Source organism: Tachysurus fulvidraco, chromosome 11 (genome assembly GCF_022655615.1).
Source record: "Tachysurus fulvidraco isolate hzauxx_2018 chromosome 11, HZAU_PFXX_2.0, whole genome shotgun sequence".
NCBI classification, from domain to species: domain Eukaryota; kingdom Metazoa; phylum Chordata; class Actinopteri; order Siluriformes; family Bagridae; genus Tachysurus; species Tachysurus fulvidraco.
The window spans coordinates 4,644,272-4,665,544 of NC_062528.1; the positions used below are offsets into that span (position 1 = coordinate 4,644,272).

A 21,273-nucleotide genomic window follows, 5' to 3' on the forward strand; every position below is an offset into this window, starting at 1 on the left:
CACAAGTCTACAGAAGCAAACTGGAAATTTACAGACAAATGCATCTGAAACACAATACAACACAACAGAGAACTTCATCTGGGGCAAAAGTGGAAGATTTAAGACTGGCCAAGTCAATCACCAAACCATAACCAAACTGAGCAGCACTTCAGCTCCCAAAGAAGAGACTGAAGGATTGCATTCTGCTTTTGTGAAGGTTTTTCGGACTTTTCTCACTTGTGAGAAAAGTCCGAAAAACCTTCACAAAAGCAGAATGCAACCGTTTAATCAGGAACTCTCTTCACCGACAATGCAGTTACTGCAAGCATGAGATATGAAACCCAATACTACGTGGTATTTATGTTAAAACTAACAGTTCAAATACTTTTGCTGATCTAAAAATTGGACAGCCTGCCACAAAAGGAGCATGTTCTAATTTTTTTGTGGCAGGCTGTCCAATTTTTAGATCAGCAAAATTGGACAGCCTGCCACAAAAAAATTAGAACATGCTCCTTTTGTGGCAGGCTGTCCAATTTTTAGATCAGCAAAAATTGGACAGCCTGCCACAAAAGGAGCATGTTCTAATTTTTTTAACACATCTAACTGTAAATGCCTGAAATTCTAGCTATCGTCTCACATTTGTCAATCTCAAACTCAATTCATTGTATGGCAAAAACAAAAAAAATGACCTCGCTGCTCCAACACTTCCATGCATTATAAAATGATAATTACATCCTGCTGCAGGACCACCAGGAGGCACACAAGTTTAAAACAAGTGAACATCAATATTCAGAGCAGGATAGGACGAAGAGGGGCTTACCTCTCTGTGGGAGTGTCTGTACTGACAATGGCAGAGCTACAGGAGCCAGTCCGAGGAGGAAGGGGGGGTTTATCATCCTCTCCATCTGTAAAACACACACACACATGTGTCTCACACACACATATTGAAGAAAGCCATCCTTGTTTTAATATTGTGTTCTATTAGCACTTAAACCGCTCTATTTATAAACACAATGCTAAACATTCACATTGGTAGGGGTTCCACTTGGAGAATACCAATACATTTTTTCAATACAAAACAATACAATCAGAACAATACACTTTTTCTCTCTCTTCTGTTTCCATACTTCTGTAAAGCTGCTTTGGGACAATGGGAAATTGTTAAAAGTGCTATACAAATAAAGTTGAAGGTTGCACAAGATGGGTACAAAAGGACTACACTGTACTCAGTGACGAGGTTAGCAGCGATGCTACCTGCTGATTGTGCTGTAAAATCACACTGTATAATCAAACACAGCTATGTGAGCAGTTCTTGTGAAACACCTCTGTTTTTGGAGGATGATACCTTTTTGTGTTTCTGTAACAGCCTCATCATTAGGGAGTCATTTTGAGAAATAAGCATAATTAATCTGAGCTCTTCATCCCTGTTGGACCCTGATGAAGCAGGTCACTTTTACTGTCACCATGAATACAGATTATAGTGTCCATATAAGTGGTGAAGAATAAACATTAAAATGGTTGGTTTCTGTTTCTGACTGTCCAGTTCTCTCCATAGGGTTTACCAGTGTGTGTGTGTGTGTGTGTGTGTGTGTGTGTGCGCGTGTGTGTACCTGAGTAGTCTCTCTCATCTGTGCACTCCTCTCTCTCCACAGGCAGGAGCAGGGTTGTGACAAGACCCTGGTTAGGCTGAAGGTAGAGCTGAATCAGCTCCGGTAATGTCTTAAACCTCTTTGGCTGCACTCCCTGAGATGTCTACACACGCACACACACAATGTAGAGAGAAACTCCTGGGGTTAATATTGATGATGTTTGTTAAAATTTACTTAAAAGGAATACAAGTGTCCCAATATGTAGAAGCAAGGGTGTGTGTTACAGAACATAGGGTAAATCAGGGTTCCCAGCTGCTTACTGAAGAGACAGTAATGTAAAGTAATGTTGACAGTAAAGATGTAATATCACACACGCACACACAATATATTACCTGCACTGCTAAGAAGTTCTCCTCATCAGGTAGGATTCTATATGTGTGAACATGCTTCTGGTATCTACAATGAAACAGAATAAACTGATCAGTCTCATACACATACACTCATATCCATAGCCCTGTGCACACGTGTGTGTGTGTGTGTGTGTGTGTGTGTGTGTGTGTGTGTGTGTGTGTGTGTGTGTGTGTGTGTGTGTGTGTGTGTGTGTGAGAGAGAGAGAGAGAGAGAGAGAGAGAGAAAGAAAGACAGAGAAAAAGACAGAGACTGAGAAAGCAAGAGTGAGTGAGAGGAAGAACAGGGTCTGTAAGTGTAAACCGGTTGATGTCCATCAAACCAGCTGTTTTCACACACACACACATCCCCCCAACACACACACACCTCATTTCATTATCAAACATGGTGGTTGAGTGCTTTGTTCAACACAAAAACCCACCCACCCACAGACACACACACACACATTTGATAGTCAAAAGTTTACTGGTCTTGTGTGTGTGCAATTAACTAACCATTTAGGCTACAGGCAATGTCACTATGACAACGGAAAAAACTGGACAGTGCACATGAGACCGGCACACTGCACCCACAACACACAAACACACACAACTGCCTTAACAGCACAACACACACGCAAACACACACAAATGTCTTAAAGGCATGCTTGGCAGACGGTCTTATCCAGAACAATGTACAAAAGTGCTTTAGATTCTCAGTCAATGAATAAATATATTCTGGTTTACTAAGAGTTAAAATCAGTCTAAAACTGTAAGGAAATAAACCAAAAACAACACATTCAAACATTTAAAAAAGTAAAATACAACAAGTGATAGTTTAAGTACTTTAGGAAGAGGTAGGTCTTCAGCCATTGTTTGAAGAAAGCCAATGACTCGGCTGTTCCAATATCTAGAGGAAGTTCATTCCACCACCCAGATGCCAGAACAGAGGAGTTTTGATTCATGCCCACGATGTACCCTGAGAAATGGGGGAACCAGATGAGCAGTGCTAGAGGGATCTGAGGGAGTGTGATACAGTGCAGGGAGTGATAAGAGCTCTGAGGTAAGAGGGTGCTGGTTCGTTTTTGGCTTTACAGGCAAGCATCAGCATTTTAAATCTGATGTCTGCAGCAGTGGTGTAGTCGGGGCCATACGCACGTATACGCAGTATACTTACTTTTTCCCCCAGGGCTGTTTGCGTAAAACGACTTCTATTGCTTAATATTAGCGTATACCCTCGGTATACCCACTTGTTTTGCTGCTTATGTCACCCCTGACATCTGATTGGCCACCCCAGGTGCCAACATGAATTTTTATTTGATAGCATTGGAAGTTTGCTGCTGATTGAAATCTCATTTCACCCATCAAAAGAAGTCTTCATTTGACGATTGGTCGCGGCACCCTCAACATTTCAAATCCATCAATCAATGACAAGAAAGAGTTGAGAGCTAGAGAATACTGTAACCTCGGATTTCGGTAAGTTTTGAGATTGAACATCAGGATTTAGTTTGCCAGAAAAATATTTTGAAAGTTAAGTCTCTAAATAAATTGACGTTAGACGCTATTAACAGATTAATTAGACAAGAGAGATCGGTTCGTTTCCCAGTTTAGCCATAATATACATTAGGTTGACATTTGTGCTACAGTAGTGCCGTGTCTGTGTGCAAGTCTTAAACTGTTTAGCTAAAATGAGGTAACTAGTTTTACAGCTGTCAGTGTTTAATGTTGTTATTAAACTATGTATCTGGTAATGTTACTCAAAAGATTACTGCAATTGCAGACAGCCTGTTAGCTATCATAAAGGTGATTAAAGTAGTCATTTATGCTGACAGTTGATTTTAAAGTGCAATTATTATAGTGGGATTTGTAGTTAAAGTTGAGTTTGAATTAAAAAAATCTGTACTTGATGCTTAAATGTATTATATCCATGTTTCATATTTTTACATAGGGTCAATAAACAAATTAAAAGAAAGGCAGAGATATCAGACTTCTTTTTAAAGAAGCAAACAGATCAGGTGCAAACAGACCCCAGCCCCTACATCACCACAGTACCCCTGAGCAGCTTCCTGCCTGATGCTAGTAGTCAGACTTCACAAGAACCACGAACAGTCAGTCAGGTAGTCAGTCACATGTCCAGTTCAGAATTTAAGTTTAGCTTGTTACAGATGGTTTCATAAGTTTAGGCTTTACATAAAAATGTAATTAGGTGTTGATTTATGTGTGACATTCACAAGATAAAATTATAACATTATATAATATAAATTATAAAATATATTATGAGAGATATATTCTACCTCTAATGAGCAATTATGGGATTCATCCATGCTCCTTTTTAGGGTAATGTGTGTCATAGTCTGTGGACCCCCTAAAGTTGCCTTGGCCACCCCCTGGCCACCGCATGTATAAAACTCTAGTTCCGCCACTGCAAAGGAGGAGGAAGCACAACTGAAACAACCATGGAAGCATCTACGTATTTGCAAGAAATGTTTCTGTACATTGGAATGCAAGATTCTTCCTACCAGATGAAGTGCTTCTTATGCCTACCGAAATTTTACTTTTACTTCAAATACTTAAGTACATTAAATATCAGAAAATTACTTTTGATACTTAAGTACAGTATATATCAAATACTTTAAATCTTTTACTTGAGTAATATTCTAAAAGGTAACTTACACTTCTACCAAAGTCTTTTTCTAGTATGATACTTGTACTTTTACTCAAGTATTGCTTTCTAGTATTTTATACAACACTGCAGATGACTGAGAGACAGATTCCAAGGGACCGTCTGAAAAGCAAGTACTGTAACTGAAAAAACACTGAAAAAACAGTCAATAACTTCACTGTAATACACTGTACTGTCACCAAACTCAGCTCACACATCACTGATCATTATACTACAACACTTACTTGGGAGAAATGTCTTTTTGTATCTTTTTATGATTTTTCATAATAAAAAAAAACAATAACTTTACTGTAATACACTATACTGTCACCAAATTCAGCTCACACATCACTGATGTCCTGCTAGTTATACTACAACACTTATTTTGAGAAACCTTGCTTTTTGATTATTTTTATTGTTTGCATTATAAACAATATACAACAATATACATTTCACTGTGATGTAAATTTCAATGTGTAAATCAGCTTTTGTCAAACATATGTAATCCTGCTGCTTATATAAGAGCTATTACAGATATTGTTAAACTCTATGGTCTCTGTACTTGCTTTAGCTCAATGCACAATACCAAGGTATATATCCGCTCGGTATTTGTGCTTCTGTCATCCCAAGGCATTTTATGTGGAACCATTTTGTGCAGGTTCCACACTGAATCTATAAGGGGGAAATTTGTAGATTATATCTATAAAATATTTGCTTTAGGAATCCTGTAATGCATAAACATATTGAAATATTTAATTACTTTAAATTTATCCATACACTCCCTGACAAAAGTCTTGTCACCTATCCAAGTTGTAGGAACAACAGATAACTTGACTTCTAGTTGATTGTTTTGAATCAGATGTGGCATATATGAAAGGCAAATGCCTCTAGATTAAGCTTATTTTACCAAAATAAAATCTTATCATGGCTTGATTTTTAATTATTTAATTAGGACAGAAATGTGGAGGCTGAAGTATGAGAAGGAGCACCATCCTGCTGAAAAATTTACCCTCTCCTGTGGTATGTAATGGGCAGCAAGGATGTCTTGATAACTCAGGCTGTTGATGTTGCCATCCACTCTGCAGATCTCTCGCACACCCCCAAACTGAATGTAACCGAAAAACCATGATTTTTCCTTCTCTGAACCTGACTGTTTCTGGTGTGAATCTTTTGTCCATGCGGGTTCCAATAGGTCTTCTGCAGTATTAGTTATGATTGGGATACAGTTCAATAGATGATAAGAAAAATCAACCTTATGCCACTTTTCCACAGTCCATGTTACAATAGATAGAAAAAAAATGTTTTTAACATACTGTAACTGAACAAACAATGCATAATTGAATGATAAATAGTCTTTATACAAGTATATGAGTGTATTATGGTAGAGCATTACATTAGCATTGCAAAGGTTGCGGGTTCGATTCACAGGGAACACAGATACTGATAAAAATGTATGTAACTCAAATGCACTGAGTTTCTTTGGATACAAGTGTCTGCTAAAGGCATGAATGTTAATGTCATGTAAATGCAAACATTGACTTCTGTGTAGTGTTTATGCTCTTGTTTTGTCAGCGTGGCAGGGAACAGGGGGTTTAAGAGATGGGCGTGGGTAGTAATATACCACATTTTTTTGAGGACCACCACTGGTCTGCAGCTACTAGAATCCAGTGGAGGGGACGCAGCAATGGGATGAACTCCGGAAGGTTAAAAAATTGTTCACCTGCATTTTGGATCATTTGTAGAGGTCAAATTACACTCAGAGGCAAACCTTCAAGGAGCAAGTTGCAGTAGTCCAAAATGTCTTAAAATGACAATAGACTGAACAAGCACCTGTGTGGACAGTGTGGATAAAAAAAGTCAAATCCTTTAATATTGTAAATTAGATACCAACATGAGCGTGTTAAATTAGTAATGTGAGGTAAAGGACAATCAATTGTCCATAGTTACCTCAACGTTGTGAATATTGGGAGAACACACACACACACAACTGTCTCACAGCCATACTGCACCCACAACACACACACACACACACACACACACACACACCTGTCTTAAAGGCACACTGCACCCACAACACACACACCTGTCTTAAAGGCATACTGTACCCACAACACACACACCTGTTTTAAAGGCACACTGCACCCACAACACACATCTATCTTAAAGGTACACTGCACCCACAACACACACACAAACACACCTGTCTTAATGGCACACTGCACCCACAACAAACACATCTGTCTTAATGGCACACTGCACCCACAACACACACACCTGTCTTAATGGCACACTGCACCCACAACACACACACCTGTCTTAAAAGCACACTGCACCCACAACACACACACCTGACGTAAAGGCACACTGCACCCACAACACGCACACAAACACACCTGTCTTAATGGCACACTGCATCCACAACAAACACATCTGTCTTAATGGCACACTGCACCCACAACACACACACCTGTCTTAAAAGCACACTGCACCCACAACACACACACCTGACTTAAAAGGTACACTGCACCCACAAAACACACACATACGCAACTGTCTTAAAGGCACACTGCACCCACAACACACACACACACACACAACTGTCTTAAAAGCACATTGCACCCACAACACACACAACTATCTTAAAGGCACACTGGACCCACAACACACACAACTGTCTTAAAAGGCACACTGCACCCACAACACACACACCTGTCTTAAAGGCACACTGCACCCACAACACACCCACCCGACTTAAAGGCACACTGCACCCACAACACACACCTATCTTAAAAGGTACACTGCACCCACAAAACACACACCTATCTTAAAGGTACACTGCACTCACAACACACACACCTGACTTAAAGGCACACTGCACCCACAACACACACACCTGACTTAAAACGTTGCTGGTCTAGACTTAAAGGTAGGGTCTCCGATTTTTGAAAGCCAATGTTGACATTTGAAATCACCATAACAAACACGTCCCTAACACAAAATGGGTCCCAACCCAGGCAACCAATGGAAAGAAATGTGTCTTTACCATAGCTGAAGGGAAGAACGATACGATACGACCTGTGAATATGCGGCCAACTTCCCGCTCCTTCAGTTCTCTCCAGCGCTGGAAAGCTGATCCTATATTAACCTGGGTCCTACATCTTGCCTTATCGTAAGCCTTTCTTCGCTATCTTTCTTTGTTTTTATCCTCCAGGTCACTGCTAAAACCGATTTCTTCTAATGTCACACATGTGCACTGAACGCTCTCTCTGCCCATATTGACAAGCCCCGCCCCTTTCTGATCATTGGATACGTGTTTGTTTTGATTTTTGTTTAGTATTTGGCCCGACTCAGTTTTCTGAAGCATTTCTCAAAAATCGGAGACCCTGCCTTTAAGAACCGCTTGTGTCAGGGGCTGTGAGCGGGCTACCGTTAGCGCATTTGATAATGTGCCTTAAGTATAGTAATGTTTAATACACTTTTACTTTATTTTATTATTTTTATTTTATTATTTTACACATGATAGTAAGTAGCTACATGCTAAGGCTAACTTTTTCTGTGTTAATGATAAAATAACATTATGTCTTTTCTCGATTACAACCTCCGTTTATACAAATTACATGGAGCTGCACGTACACATTGGATTCACTGCGTTTGGATGCCAATGTAGGTTCGCAAAGCCATGAGCATTAACAGTAAAGCAACATCTGCCATTGTTGTTGTGTTTGCCGCTGCTGCGCTAACATTGTTGGGAAACATGACACGTATACAGTGACGTCAGCTCTGTGATGGCTCTCTAGCCGATGGAAAGTCAAACCGGTTCTTAGAAGGTTCGCCAGTGGAACCAACTTTGAACCAGCACCCGGTTCTTTTTGGTGGAAAAGGTGTAACATTTGTCTTAAAGGCACACTGCACCCACAACACACACACCCCTGTCTTAAAGGCACACTGCACCCACAACACACATGCATATTTTTCTGTGACATTTGCAGAACCTCAGTTGCTTTTCCCACTAATGTTATATCAGTCACACAGGATTCTTTAAAATTCAGCACCAAGACAGAGCTATGAGGAAACAAAACACTGTGAATGTGTGTAAATGTGAGTGTGAATGTGAGTGTGAATGTAAGAGAGAGAGAGAGAGAGAGAGAATGTGACTACATTTTCATACCCTAGTTAGTCAGCATGTACGCCTAAAACACAAAAGTAAAATCTACACATTTGTATTGATTTTGAAAAAAGCTTTTAACTTTGTCACCGTCTTTATTACAAAATACTGCAATCTGTAAGGGGAAAAAATTTACATACTTAAATCTGGCCTCACTTTAAATAATTCTGAAGTTGAAGTTTCTCTTCTATGTTTCTCTTCTTCGAAGTTTTAGTGCTGCTCTGTGCAATACAAGCAACCGGTCTTGTTCAAGAGCTACTGTCACAGATTACAAGAAACCAGACACAATTTCATCCTGGAAAACACTGCCCTAGTGCACACAATACATTATGACTCTGTGGGTTATAAATGAGCAGTTTACAGTAGGTGGCTTTTGTAAGGAAGTGTACTCACTGAAAGATAAACCAAGCAGAGATTTCTATACTATTAAAAGCCCATCTCTTAAATTCTTGACTAATCTTAAATCAAGTTCCTGAAACATACCAAAGCCCTAAAAAATAATAGAAGAATAGAAGCTTTTGTCACATATACATATAGCACAGTGAAATTTTTTCTTCGCGTATGCCTTGGAAGGCTGGTGAGGTTGAGATACTTTCTCTTTTCATGTTAAACTCTCACAGCTCACACCAAATATCACAACCTATCAGAAACAGACCAAATACAGGTGCTACTGGTGAGGTGGGGGAGGGGTAGTCACGCCCCTGCTGCAGGAACAACTCTGAACCAACTTCAAACTCTGACCACGTTTCACTGGACCGATTAATTTTAGATGACTTCATTATATTTTTTATTACTACTACTATCATTATTTCATTTTCTGAACTAAGAGAAATTAAGTGCGTGTGTGTGTAGGTGAGAATACAGCAGACCCCACCACCTACTGTCCCCCAATTACAGACACACTTTTCAACCTTCCCAACTCAACACAGTCTGCCACGGTAGATACGCAGATTGACAAATAATTTGATATCATTTAAAACTTCAGTTACAATGAATGCCACAGCAAAATCACCGCACCATTCTCAGCCAGATGTGGAAATCAGACAGCTGGCTTAATGCTTAATAAATAAAAATAATTAAAATAAAAAATACCCCCATTACTAAAGGACAGCTTCAGATTCAGGATAATAGCTGGACTTTACAGACACACAAGGCACCAAGTACATTAATAGTAAATTTTACTGTACAAGTTACAATATAGAGCATTTTCATAGAAATGACCACGAACATATAATCAGTAATATATCTTCTGTTACTCTGTCGTTACCTCAGTCAACAGTAGAATATGAGTACATGTTTACGAAAATTAACATTTTGCTTACCTCTTAGGAAGAGCACAGCAAATAATGTGATAACAGATTTTAGACCCATAGTCCCTCAGAGCATTGACAGTAAAGGCATTAAACCAACTGTCTGATCATAAAACAAAGTCACAAGTGTCTCAAAAACAAATACTAAAATCAACACACTACTAAGTAAACAGGACCACATCAAAAAACCATACAGATGAACTGAAGCACTGTTATACCAGAAAACATTATAGGCCAAGTAACACAAATGATTTTAGATAACTTCAGGGATACCAGATTTATTCACATTTTTGCTGTTTCAGAAATTTAAACTTTATATCTTTCACTGTCAGATATAAAGTTTACATTTTTGAAACAGAAAAAAATCTAAAGTCTAAAGATGTAAAACAGTCAAAACCTAATGAAAAATATTCATAAAAAAAAAAAAAAAACACAACACAGACATTCAAATAACACTCAGCTTCTCCTCCCACAGGAAGAAAGGTTGTTATCAAAACTGCAACCAAAACACAACTGAGACAGAGCTGCACAGCATACATATACATCCAAGAAAAATCATGAACACAGACACGCACACACATCAAACATCTGACACACCATCCAACAGTAAAAAACAGTCCATTAGCAGGATCTTTGCTGTTACAGGGTGCATTTGGGTTTGCACGACAGGTACGATCTCCGCAGGATAGGATCACAACACATCTTCGAGATGCACTGGACTGCAGTCACACCTTGTACTGGGTGTGTTGACCACTTATGATTCCATCACCTACAAGTTAATGTCAGGTGTGAACAGGGCCTAAATCAGCAAAAGCCTTAAAAACCACATACAGTAAACACACACATTCACAAATGCAGCACAAAACATTTCAAGCATGTGTACATGGAACCTCTTCTTTATCTGAAAAGACAGAGGCAGTGTTTATGAACACACACAGTAAAAGCAAACAATAGCGCATGTATTTACATTTTTTTCCAACAACATCACAGTTTAGTAATGTTGTAATACTGTACTAGTTAATAAGTTTACAGCCCCTTTGTTGAATCTGTAAATGCTAATTATTTAAAAGAAATAAGAGCGAACATATAAATTGCAGGTTGTTGTTTTAGTTCTGACCTGAGTAAGCTATTCATGTTACAGATGTAGAAATATAGATGGATTTTATTTAAGATTTCATTCATGTATCCCAGAACACAAAATAGTTTATATTCCCTGGCATTAGTTTATATCCCCTGGCTCCTGTTCCTCTCTTATCAGTGTGAAAAGATGGCTCTCAATATCAGTATAGTGCTGAAAATATGTAGAAGATCCTGAAAAAGCAAATAATGTGCAGGACCTGAAGGAATTTTCTGAAGAACTGTGAGCAGTTTTACTGTTCAGGATGAGCCTGGGAATCATGAAGAACAAAAAACAAAAACAAAAAACAGTTTCAGGAGATGCAAACGGTTGAACTGGTTCATTTGTGTAAACTTTATTATTTTGACTTGCAGACCTCTTTGAATTTTTTTTTTAATAGAGCAAGGGCTATGACCTCAACATCAATAAGCTGCAAAGTTAGTAAACAACTTCTTAGTGCATCATCTGCAAGTAAATAAACACTGATCTGCCCTGTAAGTGTTTGTGTTTATGAAGTGCTGTTTTGTGATGAGCACTCTGAGTGTGTGTATACATACATACAGCATGGTGATTTTCCACACAGTCACACAGCTCTTACACACATACACACAGTCAGAGAACATTAATCAGAGTGTATAAGGAGGAAAAATCAGACAACATCCACACATACACAGCAGCACTACACAAACACATGTCCACATTGTACATGTTACAATAACAAAAATCTACAATAAAAATATTCATGTAAATTGTCCAAAAAAACTGAGGACAGAGTTTATAGACCAGCCATATCTGATTAGAATTTAAGTCAAGAATCTGTCATTTTCTAGAGATCTGATTCTGGTTGAATTTACAGAGAATAGTTCCACATTTGGGTGTCACCAAGATCCTAAGCAGGCAAATAAAACTGCTTTTGAGTGAAAAAACATGTGTTTAGATGTGGAGTTGCTATTCTGATCCAGAGACGCACACCAGCAATACCAAAACATTAGTGCTGAGGTCAGAAGAGTGTGAGCACTGATGTGGTTTCTGAAGTTTCCACACACACTGCATTTCCTCATGATTCACAGAAAAACCCACTCGCACTCCAGACCTCAAGGCAACATTGCACTCTCTTTTAATTCTCTGTTCTGATAGGTCAGAAGGTGCTGATTAGTTTTTGATATCAATGCAGCTACATAAACAGGTAAAAAATAAAAGTGTAATCATCAAGATGTTGTTTTCTGTAAGGAAATGTTTATGTAATATGGAAGGACGAAGTCTCCAGTCAGCGCTTTGTAACATTCAGAGGTAAATCTTCACGACAGAGGAATTTATGCTTTTCAGAGGAAGTTTCTCAGTGATTTGTGAAGCTGCCATTTTTTATTATTAATTTAAAAACAAAGACAAAAAAGTGAGGCTTATGGCTGAATGTTTATAGCTGCTATAACAAATAAAAACAAAATCTAACTTGTTTCTCCAATATTCCACTATTTTAATGTAACTATAAATAAAGATTTCTCCAGATGTAGAGTGTGTTGTGTGAGAATATATAAATATGTAAAGTGAGAGCAACCTCCGGCACTAACAGCTCTATGTAACTTTATAAACCCTTCATTAGGCCCTCAATTGAGCAGTAAACAGCTCTGAGCAGCAGAATTGCACAGCTGCCTGATTGAGACGTGTCCTGACGCATCTCTGTGGTACTTCACACCAGAACAACATCCACCACAACAGTTTGCCCTTTTCTGTGCTTTTTTTAAAAAAGAGAACATTGCATGGATTCCTGCCATGTACACTGGTCCTTCACCCCAGGGTTGTTGTTTTTTTTTTTTAATAGTTTAAAGTTTAATATTAGAAAGTAAGGATAATATTGAGGGAAAAGAAAAATGCCTTTTCTAAAACAGATATTTCATTACAAAATCTTTACAAAATCAGATGTATCCATGAGATGTATAATAATCATAATAATAATAATAATAATAATAATAATAATAATAATAATAATCCTTCTCCTCCATCTCTTGGTTTCATCAGAGAATTTTTCAGTTTGGTGTATTTCCATATATGCTCATCTCTATAAATCATTTGCATGTGAAAAGAGAAGTGAAGCCGTGTGTTTGAGGAAAAGTACTGCACAAAGAAGTAAACATGCAGATATGTTGTTTTAGTAAGCTCATTGATAAACTCTGCATAACATGTGCATACAGCAGTCAAGCTCTCCAACACACCCATCTAATTCAACATCCAACACTATCACAATAACAGGTCTGTCCAACTCAACAGCACACCTGTCCAACACACTAACGCACCTGTCCAGTACACAAAGGAGCCTGTCCACACCTGTCCTAACATGCCAACACACCTGTCCAGCATGCTATCAATCTAACACATGTCAAGCATGCTAAACACACCTGTACAACACACTAACACAGCTGTACAACAAGCTAACAAGCCAGTCCACTATGCCAACACACTAACACTGTTCAGCATGCTCACACACCTGTCGAGCAGGCTAACGCCTCTGTGCAACATCACAAGACATTTGTCACCATATGGTGAGCGCTGCACCATTACCACACCATCATCATCATCATCATCTCCTCTCTCTTCCTTTACATCATAATGCTCATCACCACCATTTCTTCAGTTATCTGATATATCTGACTGCGATTGGGATCAGATAGTAATCAGGCATATTTAGATTTTGGATTGGATGAGGATCAGTGAGCCAGTCAGTCTGGACCAACATCCAGGTCCTATAATCTGGGATTAGATACTGAAGTAAGTAATAATAATATTGCTCATGTGTAATATTAGTGATATAATTGTATGGGTGATTACTGACGCGTCCCTTGTTGTAAACAATTAGGGGTTATTACAGTCACGTGACATTTACACAGGAAGTCAGTGGAAGATGAAACTTTTTTTTTGGGAAGATGAAACGTGAGCATGTTATTTTTATCCCTGATGACGTGGAGCCCGCGTCGATCACGTGACCTCGTCTAGCCCCGCCCCGCAAGTGCGCGTGAGGTGTTAAACTAAATCTCTTATTAATGCCACGCTATAAATAACTCACACTATAAATCATATTAATGAAGGAAAAAGTGCGTTTTACGGTGTCATAAATTTGCTCATGTCTCAGAAAGGAAAATGATTTTTCGCCACAAAAAATAATATTTGTTTACCTGAAAATGTCGTCTTTCAGTTAAAACACACAGAAACAGAAACCAATGTAACAAACACTCAAATAAACACTCAAATAAACACCACAAAACTAAATAAAACATATTTCCTCAGTAACTCGCCCTCAGTTCCGTGTAGTTTTAAGTTCATTAACCCTCGAAAACTTTATCAGCAGTGATGTTTAGTAAGTTGTGCTGGACTACAGAGAGGTTATTAAATAAGTACTAATGTGGTGGTAACTCACAGCACACACAGCGCGTAGGCACCGCTCACACTTTCACTGTCCCGCACCAGGAAGCTCCCGTCTCGGCCGGCGCGGGCCAGCTGCTCCTCGGCGGCGGCGCGGCTCAGATCCCGGTGATACCACATTGGAGGGGCCGTTCCTCCCCCGCCCGCCATGGGGGAACCGAGCTGACGACAAAATGTGACGGGGACAAAATATGATGATGTGTTTGTTTATCCGCTTGATCTTTTTTTTCCCTTTCAGTCCTTATCCTGGTTTAGCGGCTGAACCCGAGCAGTGAGCGCAGACTCGGCTCCAGCTGCCCCACTGCCTCCCATCAGCCTTCCGCTGATCTGTTCCTGATTTTATTTTCCTGTGGAAACGTTACAGCTCAAACTCACAAACCTCCAAAACAAAAGGTATTTCTGTATTTCGGTGTCTTTGATCATTAATAAAAGTTGGGAATTCAGTCTCAGTGAGGCACTTAGCACGGAGCTAACACTCCTAACTTTCCCTTTAAAGTAAATCCCAAAAACGGAGCTGAAATACACGCTTTACACATGAAATACACGTCTCTCTCTCACACACACTGTTACATAAAACAAACTACTGCTGAATAAAAGCATCGGCTTTAAATAACGTTTAAGAGCGAGTAGCAACAACTTTTGAGAATCTCCGGTTTGACTTAACAACTGAAAAACACACCGCATTTACACATGTACATATCAATCTAAGGACTAGCTAGGCGGCTAAGCTAAGTCTCGCGCGCGCGCACACACACACACACACACACACACACACACACACACACACACACACACACACACACAGGGACTAACAAATACTTTTTCATGACCAGAGACAGTTCATTTAGAAGTGATTGTGTAAACAAGTCAGAAACATATTTAGCTCAAATCTATAAGAATAGATTAGTTTTATCTCCTTTAAAAAGCAGATATATGTTTACTTTCAGTCCAGTAAAATGTAAATGAATGTGTACAGAACAGCAGCTGGTTTAGATAGGAGTTTGAACCAAAAAACAATGTAATGTGTTAATGTGTGGATATTAATAAACTTATAGTCTTTTTGCACAGATTGACACCGCAATAGATAATAAATAATAAACAAAAATGAATAAATACCACGCTCGGCTCTTACCACTTCCGGGGGCGGGGCTTTCACATGAGCAAATCCACTGACAACGTTTTAGAAAGTGCTAATAAAGTAAAATAAGAAAGCTGTTTTATGAACTTCTGTTTAAAAACTGTTTAAAGAATAAAGCAACACAAGCAAGAAAAATAAATTATAATAAACGCACATTTACTATGACCTGAACTCTGTATCTTGTGCACAATTCAACAGTATATATAACTATATAACATAGTAGACAAAATTCATCTTTTTCTGTAATCCCTGAAATTATAGCTTACATCCCCAAGTCTGACCTTCAGGGCCACTTTTGACAGCTTTATTTCCATGTGCCTCAACTGACTGAATAATAATAATCTGTGAAACTGTAGCAGGTCTGTAGAGTCTCTGTAGGTTTGCTTGTATTGTGACCCTAAAGTGAATATAGGGTGACTGAATGGAGACTGAAGGTGACTGTAGAGTGACTGTAGAGTGACTGTAGGGTGACTGTAAGGTAGAGTGACTGTAGAGTGACCGTAGGTTGATTGTAGAGTGACTGTAAGGTAGAAAGACTGTAGAGTGACTGGGTGAATGTAGAGTGACTGTAGGGTGATTGTAGAGTGATTGTAGGGTGACTGTAAGGTAGAGTGACTGTAGAGTGACCGTAGGTTGATTGTAGAGTGACTGTAAGGTAGAAAGACTGTAGAGTGACTGGGTGACTGTAGAGTGACTGTAGGGTGATTGTAGAGTGATTGTAGGGTGACTGTAAGGTATAGTGACTGTAGAGTGACTGTAAGGTAGAATGACTGTAAGTGACTGTTGAGTGACAACAGGGGGACTGTAGATTGACTGTAGAGTGACTGTAGAATGATTGTAGAGTGTCAACAGGGTGACTGTAGAGTGATTGTAGAGTGACTGTGAGGTAGAGTGACTGTAGAGTGTGTTGTGTACTTGGAGACTCTATGACGCATTTAGTAAAGGATGACACACACACACACACGGACTAAACGAGACTGTTCTTTACTCACATGTGCAGAGAGAGAAAAACCAGAACATGAACAACCGGAAACACACGCAAAAGTGCATTCTGGGAAATGTAGTTAATTAACAGCATTAACAACAAACACAACAGAGTGACTGTAAGTCGACTGTAGGGTGACTGTACAGTGATTGTACAGTGACTGTAGAGTGACTATAGGGTGACTGTAGAGTGACTGTAAGGTAGAGAGACTGTAGAGTGACAACAGGGTGACTGTAAAGTGACAACAGGGTGACTGTAGAGTGACTGTAAGGTAGAGTGACAACAGGGTGACTGTAGAGTGACTGTAAGGTAGAGTGACTGTAGGGTGACTGTAAGGTAGATTGACTGTAGCATGACTGTAGGGTGATTATAAGGTACAGTGTCTGTAGAGTGACTCTAGGGTGACTGTAGAGTGACTGTAAGGTAGAGTGACTGGTAGGGTGACTGTAGAGTGACTGTAGAGTGACATTAGGGTGACTGTAGAGTGACTGTAGGGTGACAACAGGGTGACTGTAGGGTGACTGTAGAGTGACTGTAGGATGACTGTAGAGTGACCGTAGTGTGATTATAGAGTGACTGTAGGGTGATTGTAGAGTGACTGTAGGATGACTGTAAGGCAGAGTGACTGTACAGTGACTGTAGGGTGACTGTAAGCAGAGCAACTCCTGTAGAGTGCATGCGGAAATGAACGCATGTTCACACGCGGCACGGTTATCGAGCTGCCATTTATAAACACCGTTGCCCTTGGGCGTTTATTCATGCGAATGTTCACTTTACAGCGAGGCAGGGGGAGGCGGGCGTAATGTGTGGGGCCGTACGCAACTTGCGTAGTGAGCGTATAGGGCCGATCGGCTAGGAATGTAAGGTAGAGTGACTGTGACCGAAAACTCAACCCTGGGGAAGCCAATTACGATGTTAGAAACTGGGAACTACTATCTATTAAGGAAATCCTGAGCATAGAAGGAATTAGTTACCTGTAGGCCTCCTGGAACCACTGGCAATAACACAACACCCTTGGACCCACATCTTAGTGGATTTCAACACTGACCTCACCTGTTCCCATGGCTGTGGATCGATTCTCTAAAGCCTGCAAACTTATTCCCCACTGCCATGGAGAGGGCCGCAGCCTTATTCAACCACAGATTCCATTCTTATGGCATCCGTATTAACATTGCCTCAGACAGGGGAGCCCAGTTCACATAAACCAAGCATTGCGTTAGTTCTGGCAGGCCACGTTGTCAAGCGTGCATCAGCTGTTAATCAGCTGTCCACGACGCGCGCCAATCCGGTTACGACATCCATATTACCCGACCATTTAAATTCCCATTCATAGAGCCGTCCTAGTGCTTCGCTGCTACCGCAATCTAAACTCCCTCCTCCAACCCCAACTCCACTATGCCTCAACCCGTGTTCGCTGTACCAGTTTATGTCTTAAATCTCCACATATTTCTCTCTCTCTCTCCCTCTCTCTCTAATTATTCAATTATCTATCTATCCATTCATTTATTAGTTTCCAAAAACATATAAGCGAGCATATCAATACTATGCATGCTAGTGGTTCTGTTATACGGGGGGTCTATTCTATTTTCTAGTCGTTGCTCTCCGCGCTTTGGCTATCCACACAACACCTGAAAACTGCTTTGCTGCAAACTCAACCCTAGATACATCAGACCTGAACTGTACTAAGCACAGTACACACACATGCACACATGCACAATGAACTTAATGGACTGCAATGACTTCCAATATACATCAATGTCTACAGCACCACCATATCAAACTGTTTACATGCTGTTTTTACACACTGTTTTTGGTCTTTGCACATGCTGTCTTTCACATTTCAGTTGATTGATGTTTTGCACAATACATATAATATCTCATGTAACTGCTGCTGTAATACTATTGTTCTGTTATAAAAGCCCAAACTCCTGACCACCAGAGGGAACCCTCACTGGAGATCTGAACCCTCCGGTCCACAAAGATTCACTTATGGTTTCTACTACTGGTTTTAAGGACATTTAAACCATGTTCTTGCCACAACACAACGCAAAGTATTATCAGTTTATCTGTGTGCCGAGCCTTTGTTATTTCTTTGACCTTAGTTTTGACCTTAGCATCTGTACTTTAGATTATGTACTGTCTTTGCCCCTTTTAGATTTGTTTCCACAAACATAGTCCACAAAGGACTTTACAAAGCATCTATGGAAGAGTTACAATTTCTAATAGTTTAGCAATTGTAACTCTTCCATAGATGTTGCTTTGTTATAATTGCAGACACTAATGCAAAAAAATGTGAAAAGGGTGATATGGTCTGATGAATCATCATTTACATTATTCCCAACAATTGTGTTACTACCAGTAAGTAATTGTAGTAAAATGTTGTTTCCAAACAATGCCATTTTTAAGACGATGATTTTCACATACACACAGCCAAAACAGTCCAGTCCTGGTGTGATCTTGGCATGATCTTCAATATTTGCCATGTCAGCTCACTCACCTAACTTGAATAACCAATATGGGGAATTTTGGGGGGAAGAGTTACAGATTTATCTGTACATACAGAACAGGTTTCCTGCTCCAACCACTCTGAAGCAATTTGAAGATATTCAGCTAGATGAACGGTACAAATGTCCACTAAGGCTCTTTTCCAAGAAGATTAAGGAAAGGAATTCCAGAAAGGAAACTATTTATATTCACACTCTCTGCTGTCACCCAGATTAGGATGGGTTCCTTTTTGAGTAGGGTACCCCTTAAGGTTTCTTTCTTATGTCATCTCTGGGAGTTTATCCTTGCTACTGTTGCCTCTACATCTGGCTCATTAAGGTGTAGCGTCTGGTACAAGTCATTTAGATTTCATGTCCAAGGCACCCTAAACTTTGGCATCTAATCTTCAATCAACCAGTTTTACACGCACACAACTGGCTCCAGAATGACTGGAGCCTACACAAAGACCAGATAACCCCATGCCGCTTCTCTGATTGAACTCATAGGGGCCCTCAACCAGAACACACACACACACACACAACACAATGAGACATTCCTTTTACTAATAAAACAAGTAGATAAGATACTCTAAGATTCTTATTCTTATAACCTTGTTGTAATGTGTTTCTTCTGTTAAGGCTTGCCTGACTTAAAATTATTTGCTCCTTACTTTCCTGACGGGCGTATTTTATTCATGTGTCAGAACACAACACTCTATTAACATCAGTTACACTTTGATTACTGATCTGTGTATGTAATGTATTGCTGCCTTTATACCGTCATTCCCCTTCATGTTTAGTATCCAAATGACCACAAAATTATTGGTTACTCATTTTTCAAACAATGGTGTCATTTATTTGAGCACGAAAGGCGCCATACCGTCTTAATACACCTTGGATAAAACTTTAAAGTCATCTAAGAGTTTGATAGCTAAACCACGCCCACAGACACCTGAAACAAAGGGATTTTTTCCCTCCAAAATCTCAGGCCGTAGTATTGGCCATCTCCCCAAAGATGGGTGGAGTTCACAATCTATAAATTGTCACAAACACCACCAATCCGTGGTCAGACTTTCGGAACAGCTTGGAGACAACTCCATCTTCCTTCAAAGAAGTTCCAGCAAGCTTCACTGCCAAGAACGACAACTATTCTAATCTTCAGGAGAACTTGGAAGAACGTCTGACCCCACCCTAACTGACTCTTCAGAGTTTTCTCTGTTGCATCCGGACTCTTGTGCAGTAAGCCAATGCAAGTAACCGTTTCCTTTCCAACCAATTTAGATGCGTATTTTAAGTATGAACCTTGTATTGTGTCTTAAGGTGAATTTAAGTTTCCAGTGACGATTTCCCAGTTAGGGTGTGATTAATTTTGAAGTTTAAGCTTGCCATTCCTTTCCTTCCTTTCTCTAATTTCTTCTTTCCAGTCTCTTCCTCCCTTTCCCCAATTTTAATTTCTTTTGTGTTATTTTATTTTCATCTTCGTTTTCCCTATTTCTTTGTTTGTCTTGTTAGTTTTTTGTTGTGCTTGTCTCATTCATTAAATGTCATATTTTTGTGCCACAAGTGATTGTCTCTGAGTATCACTCACAAACTTAAGGTACCTGCAACATCTGGTCTGAACTACATGCTCTATTAAGTTAATTTAATTTACATTACGGTATAAAGTAAAAGGGAAGTTAATCTTTCTCGGCCAGGAAGATACCGCATTCATAGAATTAATAAAGGTTACACGGCCTGCTCGCCGGACGAACAGACCAAATAAGAGTAATGTTAATTCCATTACCGTTAATTTCAACTTAGGTTAAAATATTTACAGTCACTATAACGCCTTATAATTACTCATAAATATTTACCTTGCTTCGCGAGCCAAAATCGCTACAAAGGGATAAAAACATTAAGATTAAATTTAATTATTGTTTTGAATTTACATTGTTAAAACACTATACCATTAAACCAAAATTGAATTGAATGTAAGTCACATTCATGCGTGAAAGTGATTTAGAACTTGTGTGTTGTGCTGGCAGCGACAAAACCAGAAATTCATT

General features: G+C 39.4%; 1 protein-coding gene and 1 long non-coding RNA gene across 2 annotated transcripts in view; one reads left to right on the top strand and one right to left on the bottom strand.

Moving 5' to 3' along the window:
• Nucleotides 1-15,314, bottom strand: part of inppl1a (inositol polyphosphate phosphatase-like 1a) — a 32,630-nt gene extending 17,316 nt beyond the window's left edge. The window contains exons 1-4 of the mRNA XM_027138781.2: nucleotides 14,618-15,314; nucleotides 1,961-2,024; nucleotides 1,590-1,731; nucleotides 800-884 (exon numbers count right to left, since the gene is read on the bottom strand). Coding sequence (XP_026994582.1) covers nucleotides 800-884; nucleotides 1,590-1,731; nucleotides 1,961-2,024; nucleotides 14,618-14,772 — 446 coding nt within the window. The 5' untranslated portion in view covers nucleotides 14,773-15,314. The remainder of the gene's footprint in view (nucleotides 1-799; nucleotides 885-1,589; nucleotides 1,732-1,960; nucleotides 2,025-14,617) is intronic.
• Nucleotides 15,315-15,464: 150 nt separating this feature from the next.
• LOC125145868 lies at nucleotides 15,465-21,197 on the top strand. The gene is made up of 2 exons (XR_007144330.1): nucleotides 15,465-19,568; nucleotides 21,112-21,197. It is a non-coding gene; the product is annotated as an uncharacterized LOC125145868 (long non-coding RNA).
• Nucleotides 21,198-21,273: the final 76 nt, after the last annotated feature.